At 49.0% G+C, this 7683-nt stretch overlaps 1 protein-coding gene across 1 annotated transcript; it reads left to right on the top strand.

The window, feature by feature from the left end:
• The first annotated feature begins 3007 nt into the window (after positions 1–3007).
• Positions 3008–4382, top strand: LOC117129524. The gene is made up of 3 exons (XM_033282962.1): positions 3008–3506; positions 3639–3791; positions 3907–4382. The coding sequence occupies exons 1-3, from the start codon at positions 3008–3010 to the stop codon at positions 4380–4382; spliced, it is 1128 nt and encodes a 375-aa protein (XP_033138853.1).
• Positions 4383–7683: the final 3301 nt, after the last annotated feature.

The raw sequence follows: 7683 nt of genomic DNA, 5'->3' as shown, positions 1-7683 counted from the left end.
ACCCAAACAGTCCACGGGAAGGGCCACCGTGCTGAGTCCAAGGACCAACGTGCTGATATGTGTACTGATGGACAGCCACGGACGTCCTGTGTGTGCTGACAGACACACACAGACACACACGGACAATCACAGACGTCCTGTGTGTGCTGACGGAAACACACAGACGTCCTATGTGTGATGACGGACACCCACAGACGTCATGTGTGTGCTGACGGATACACACGGACACACACGGACAGTCATGGACGTCCTGTATGTGCTGACGGACACACACGGACAGCCACGGACGTCTTGTGTGTGCTGACGGACAGCCACAGACAGCCACAGACGTCCTGTGTGTGCTGGCGAACACCCACGGACGTCCTGTGTGTACTGAACAGACAGCCCACGTGGGCCAAAATCACCCAAACAGTCCATGGGAAGGGCCAGCGTGCTGAGTCCAAGGACCAACGTGCTGATATGTGTACTGATGGCCAGCCACGGACGTCCTGTGTGTGCTGACAGACACACACAGACACACAGACAGTCACAGACGTCCTGTGTGTGCTGACGGAAACACACAGACGTCCTATGTGTGCTGACGGAAACCCACAGACGTCATGTGTGTGCTGACGGATACACACGGACAGTCATGCACGTCCTGTATGTGCTGACGGAAAGCCACAGACAGCCACAAATGTCCTGTGTGTGCTGGCGGACACCCACGGTTGGCCTGTGTGTACTGAACAGACAGCCCACATGGGCCAAAATCACCCAAACAGTCCACGAGAAGGGCCAGCATGCTGAGTCCAAGGACCAACGTGCTGATATATGTACTGATGGACAGCCACGGACGTCCTGTGTGTGCGTACGGACACATACGGAAACACACGAAAACACACGGACAGCCACAGACTTCTTGTGTGTGCTGGCGGACACCCACGGAGGTCCTGTGTGTACAGACAGCCCTCGAGGGCCAAAATCACCCGAACAGTCCACGGGAAGGGTCAGCGTGCTGTGTCCAAGGACCAACGTGCTTATATGTGTACTGGTGGACAGTCACAGACGTCCTGTTTGTGCCGACGGACACCCACAAACACACACGGACAGGCACTGACATCCTGTGTGTGCTGACGGACACACACGGACGTCCTGTGTCTGCTGACGGACAACCACAGATGTCCTGTGTGTGCTGACGGACACACACGGACAGCCACGGACGTCCTGTGTGTGCTGACGGAGAACCAAGGACAGCCACAGACATCCTGTGTGTGCTGGCGGACACCCACAGACGTCCTGTGTGTACTGAACAGACAGCCCACATGGGCCAAAATCACCCAAACAGTCCACGGGAAGGTCCAGCGTGCTGAGTCCAAGGACCAACGTGCTGATATGTGTACTAATGGACAGCCACGGACGTCCTATGTGTGCTGACGGACACAGACGGACACACACGGACAGCCACGGACATCATATGTGTGGTGGAGGACACCCACAGACGTCCTGTGTGTACTCAACAGACAGCCCACGAGGGCCTAAATCACCCGAACAGTCCACGTGAAGGGTCAGCGTGCTGAGTCCAAGGACCAACGCGCTGATATGTGTACTGATGGACTGCCACGGACGTCATGTGTGTGCTGACGGACACACACAGACACTCATGGACAGCCATGGACGTCCTGTGTGTGCTGATGGACACACATGGACGTCCTGTGTGTGCTGACGGACACCCACAGACGTCATGTGTGTACTAAACAGACAGCCCACGTGGGCTAAAATCACCCAAACAGTCCACGGGAAGGGCCAGCGTGCTGAGTCCAAGGACCAGCGTGCTCATTTGTGTACTGATGGATAACCACGGATGTCCTGTGTGTGCTGACGGACACACACAGACATCCTGTGTGTGCTGACGGACACACATGGACGCCCTGTGTGTGCTGACGGACAGTCACTGACAGCCCCGAACGTCCTGTGTGTGTGCTGGTGGACACCTACAGACACACACGGACAGCCACGGACGTCCTGTGTGTGCTGACGGATAGCCACGGACAGGCACGAATGTCCTGTGTGTGTTGGCGGACACCCACAGACGTCCTGTGTGGGTTGAACAGACAGCCCAAGTGGCGCTCCCGGGACGTACCGGGTTAGTCCGGCCTGGTACGGTCCGGGAGTGTACAAATGGTGGTATTAGAGCGTGTTTCCGATCATGCTCATAAACCGCAACATTTTTCAAATCTTTTTATCGAGTCAAAATGAGTCGCTTATGCCACATTAGGTAACCGGTCCGTTCCGCTTAGGGTTTTTAGGGAGTAGTTTTAGGATTAGTTCCTTGGGAATTTTTCATTCTTTAGGATTAACCCTTGAAACTGTGTAGATGTCTAATCAAGGATCAGGAGCAGGCGGGTCGTTCGGAAAGTTGGGTCAGGATGGGTCGAGGTACGCAAACTACCACAACTTCTGGGATGCTCCGAATTCAGCAAACCAGACTGGCGACAGTGGACCAAGGCCTATGGAAGGCGTTGAACGTGCTCATAGTGAGGAGAACGTATCTCCTGTAGCGTGGCGATTATCAGTATCACCACCCAATTCTCAGAATGCGGAATCAGAACCATTTTTTGGACCACAGAGACCCCATTCATCTCATGCAGACTCGGAAGGATCTACATCAATTAGAATCAACTCAAGACCAGCAGAGCCGGCTACACCTATGCCAGCACTTGCACCAGCTCCAGCAGAAGGAAGTAGACCAGCAGATCCAACCTTATCTATGGTACATAACCTTTTGTCTAAAGTCTTAACCAACAAAGTTACCCCAAGTCCAGAAACAAATCAACCTGAAACTCGACAACCAGACTTCCTGAAGTATGTTCTTACGATGAAGAACATGGGTACCTATAAGTTCGAAGGAGAAGCCGACACCTTCATAGCAGATACATGGCTACGACGTGTAGAGAAGAACTTCTAAACCACCAGGTGTCCAGACGAGTACAAGAAAGACGTAGCTGTGCATTACTTGGAGAAAGACGCAATGTCTTGGTGGGAGAGTATCATAAGAAGACAAGGAGTAGAAGACATGGATTGGGATGCATCCAAGCAGGAATTTCAGAGGAAGTATTTTCCTCCAGAAGCAAGAGACAGAATGGAGCAAGCTTTTCTCCGATTGGAGCAAGGTGAAAAGAGTGTTAAGGAGTACGAATCAGAATTTCTCAAGTTCAGTCGATACATCTACTACGAGGACGGAGATGAAGCGGTATTAGTTCGTAAGTTCTTACGAGGTCTTAAGCCAGAGATCGGGAGTCGTCTCCAAGCCGTCAACTTTGTGAGTTTGTTCGAGTTAATAGAGAAAGCAGTCAACGTGGAGGAGATGGTAGCAGCTGAACGTGAACCAACCGTTGGATCAAACCCCAAACCTCAGAGCAGTCAGTCCAAGGATGATAAGTTGCGAACCAACCAGAAGAAAGGAAGAAAGGGTCAGTTCAAACGACATGGAAAGAAGCCGAAGGCACAAGTGACGTGCTACAATTGTGGTCAGTTGGGACATTACTCTCGTTAATGCACCAACTCAACGGCCGAGAAGACGGACTGGAAGGCATCGGATACTTGCTACAGCTGTGGAGAGAAAGGTCATTTTGCCAACGAGTGTACTGCGAACCATCCAGGACAGGGAAGAGGATCGTCTGCGCGTACCCAACCAAACCGACCGACCAGAGAACACCCCGGCTGGCGTCCTGCATCCGAAGGGAGAGTCTATGCCTTGGAGATGGAGGAAACTCCATCTAGTGCTCCGGGACCGTCGAGAGGTCCTGTGACAGGTTTGTTTGGGTGCTAACTCTCTTTTGCGTGTTTATTTCTGTGTAGAGTAGTTAGTAGTTTGTAGTTTGTTGTGTTAACATTCTGGATGAATGCTAGTGTGTTGATCTTTGTTAGGATCATTGTTGGTTAGTGGAACCCCTACTGTTGTTTTGTTTGATTCGGGAGCCACCCATAGTTTTGTGAACCCAGTAGTAGCCTCTAGATTTGTAGGAACCCTTGTGACCCGTGATATTGATATCTCGGTGTTAACCCCTGGAGGCCAAACCTGGAAAGCTGAAAAGGTTTTGTTGGATGTGCCTATTGTGCTTTTACACGCAACCCTATTAGCCAACCTAGTGGTCATGCCCTTAGAAGCTTTCGAGGTTATTTTAGGAATGGATTGGCTGTCAAGGCATCGGGCGTGGCTGGACTGTGCAAGAGGAAGAGTTTTCTTTGAAGACGACCATCGAGGAGTATTGGCGTATTATGGGATCAAGCCTAGCGTCTCAGCAACGTTCGTCACATCAATGAGAGCAGAGAGAGCCTTAGTGGCGGCGAGGTCTACTTGGTATTGCTTACGTACATCGGAGAGGAGACAAGAAAGGAATTGAGAATGGAAGACATTCCAGTGGTCCAAGAGTTTGAAGATGTGTTTCGGGAGTTAACGGAGTTACCACCACCTCGGAGTAACCCGTTCACCATCAACTTAGAACTGAGCGCTGCACCTATTGCCAAGGCACCTTACCACATGGCACCAGCAGAGTTAGCAGAGCTCAAGAAGCAGTTGGAGGATTTACTAGACAAAGGTTTCTTCAGACCGAGTTCTTCACCTTGGGGAGCTCCGGTTTTGTTTGTGAAGATGAAGGATGGCAGCATGAGATTGTGCATCGACTACAGAGGAATCAACAATGTCACGATCAAGGATAAGTACCCTTTACCTAGGATCGACGAATTGTTGGATCAACTAAGAGGAGCGAGTTGGTTCTCAAAGATAGATTTGACTTTGGGATATCACCAAATTCCGATAGCAAAGAACGACGTAATGAAGACAGCATTCAACACTCGGTACGGCCAGTTCGAGTTTGTTGTAATGCCATTCGGGTTAACCAACGCACCAGCAGTATTCATGAGGTTGATGAATGAAGTATTTTACGACTACCTCGACAAGTTCGTGATTGTGTTCATCGACGACATACTCATCTACTCACGGAGCGAGGAGGAGCACAAGGAGCATCTGAGGATGGTACTTGAGAGACTAAGAGACCGGAAGTTGTTTGCTAAGCTCAGCAAGTGTCGATTCTGGAAGCGCGAGATTGGTTTCTGAGGTCATAGAGTTTCTAAGCAAGGATTTTCGGTGGATCCAGAGAAGATTGAAGTCATCCAGAAGTGGCCTTGTCCAACCTCAGTAACGGAGATCAGAAGTTTCCTCGGATTGGCGGGCTATCACCGAAAATTCGTGCAAGCTTTCTCATCAATCGCGAAACCTTTGACACGATTGACGGGAAAGGACGTCCAATTTCTTTGGGATGAGCATACGGAGAGAGCTTTCATCAAGCTCAAGGAGGCATTGACTACGGCACCAGTTCTTGCCTTACCCCAGCCGGGTAAGCCATATGTTGTGTATACTGACGCATCGCGGGTAGGATTAGGGTGTGTGTTAATGCAAGAAGACAGAGTCATTGCATACGCCTCAAGACAGTTGAAGAAGCACGAGGAGAACTACCCCACACACGATCTGGAGATGGCGGCCGTTGTTTTTGCATTAAAGATATGGCGCTCGTATCTTTATGGAGAGAAAGTTCAGGTATTTACGGATCACAAAAGCCTTAAATACTTGTTCACTCAGGCGGATCTGAATTTGCGACAAAGACGGTGGATGGAATTCATTGCGGACTACGACGTTCAGATTCAGTATCACCCAGGAAAATCAAACGTGGTAGCGGATGTATTGAGTCGACGAAGAGCTGAAGTAGACTCAGAGCAAGATTTGGAGAAGTTATCAGATGAATTCAAGAAGGTAACTTTAGCTGCACTGGAAGGAGAATATAGTGAACCATTGGGAATGCAAGCCGTGAACCAAGCCAGTTTGATACAACGTATTCGAGGAGCGCAGCAGCAAGACGAGAACCTGAAGATCATCATGGAGCAGCTACGAGAGCAAGGAGGGCCAAATGCTAGTGGATATCATATGGCAGAAGACTGAACATTGCTACTTAACGGAAGAATCACTGTGCCAAAGGAGGGAGGATTCAAGGAGGAAATTCTCAAGTTATGGCATCAATCACTTTTGAGTATACATCCTGGAAGCACCAAGATGTATAGAGATATGAGGAGATATTACCATTGGCCAGGAATGAAGAAGTCAGTAGCAAGATGGGTAGCACAGTGTCAAGTTTGCCAGCAAATCAAAGCCGAACACCAAGTACCAGGAGGGTTACTTCAAAGCTTACCTATTCCCGAGTGGAAGTGGGATTCAGTGTCCATGGATCTAATCACAAGATTACCAGTGGCCAGAGGAAGATCAAACAATGCAATTTGGGTTATTATGGATCTGCTGAGAAAGGTAGCACATTTGTTAGCAATCAGAGACACAGACAAGACAGAGACATTGGCGGAACTTTACATCAATCATATTGTGAAGCTACACGGAGTACCTGCAAACATTGTCTCAGATCGAGATCCAAGATTTACAGCAGCATTCTGGAGAGCATTGCAAGGAGCGTTGGGTACGGAGTTGCACATCAGTACTACATTTCACCCAGAAACAGACGGGCAGACGAAGAGGACCATCTGGACAATAGAGGATATGCTACGTTTGTGTATTCTCGATTGGTCAGGTACGTGGGAGAACTATCTACCTTTGATAGAATTTTCCTACAACAATAGTTTCCACGCCAGAATTGCAATGTCACTATATGAGGCATTGTACCGAAGACCTTGTCGAACACCTCTATGTTGGACGGAAGTTGGAGAACGAAGATTATTCGGACCAGGAGTCATTGAAGAAACATTGGAGAAGCTGCAAGTCATCCGAGCAAACATGAAGAAGGCACAGGATCGACAGAATAAGTACGCGGATCAAAGAAGGCGAGAAGTGGTATTTGCAGTTGGAGCTATGGTCTATCTCAAGGTATCCGCTCAGAAAGGAAAGGATCATTTCGGCAAAGTCGGGAAGTTAGCAGTTCGTTTCATTGGTCCATACCGGATCATTGGAAGAGTTGGAGAAGTAGCTTACAGGCAAGAGCTGCCAGAAGACATGAATTTACACCCTGTATTTCATGTATCTATGCTGACAAGGCACATTCGAGATCCTGATTCTATCGAGCCTGAGAGAATCCCAGAGCTGAGGACAAATCTCACATATCCAGAAGGGCCGATACGCATCGGCGAACGACATTTGAAGAAGCTGAAGAATAGGGAGATTCCTCAAATCCAAGTCTTTTGGGGAAGACAAAACCGCTTGGTGATAACATGGGAAGATGAAGACAGATTTCGTCAGAACTATCCAGAGTTCTTCGAAGATGAAGCGGAAACGTCATCAGCACCTTACAATTCGAGGACGAATTCTAATGAGTGGGGGAGAATGTAATGACCCTGCTCATAAGTAGAAAAGTCAAAGACCTTGACCTTAGTCGTGGTCGAAACGAGGAACGGTCATGGTCGAAATACAGTTTTCTGCCGGTACGAGAAAATTGATAAAAACCGAGCAAGAGGAGATCGACGTTTTGAAACCGAAGAAGGATAAGCATTGTCTAAGTAAATCAAGGAATGAGTTTTCTCATTTGAAGAAGAGGTTTAGAAGTTGTTGACATGGCGAAGAAAGTGAAGGTGCGATGACATGGCGACCACCGATTGGATTCGGAGGAGTGACGGAGCGATACGCGTGGCAAACTCTCATTGGCTGGAAGAAGA

This window comes from Brassica rapa, unplaced genomic scaffold (genome assembly GCF_000309985.2).
Source record: "Brassica rapa cultivar Chiifu-401-42 unplaced genomic scaffold, CAAS_Brap_v3.01 Scaffold0002, whole genome shotgun sequence".
In the NCBI taxonomy this organism is placed as follows: domain Eukaryota; kingdom Viridiplantae; phylum Streptophyta; class Magnoliopsida; order Brassicales; family Brassicaceae; genus Brassica; species Brassica rapa.
Note: the sequence above shows the minus strand (reverse complement) of the source record. Positions and strands in the feature narration are given on the sequence as shown.

What these genes read in the sequence shown, in the direction of transcription:
- LOC117129524 (XM_033282962.1), top strand. Translation starts at nt 3,008, where the DNA reads ATGTCTTGGTGGGAGAGTATCATAAGAAGACAAGGAGTAGAAGACATG. An exon ending in AGTGACGTGCTACAATTGTG is followed by an intron (nt 3,507 to 3,638) that starts GTCAGTTGGGAC and finishes CGAACCATCCAG; the next exon opens with GACAGGGAAGAGGATCGTCT. An exon ending in GTCGAGAGGTCCTGTGACAG is followed by an intron (nt 3,792 to 3,906) that starts GTTTGTTTGGGT and finishes GATCTTTGTTAG; the next exon opens with GATCATTGTTGGTTAGTGGA.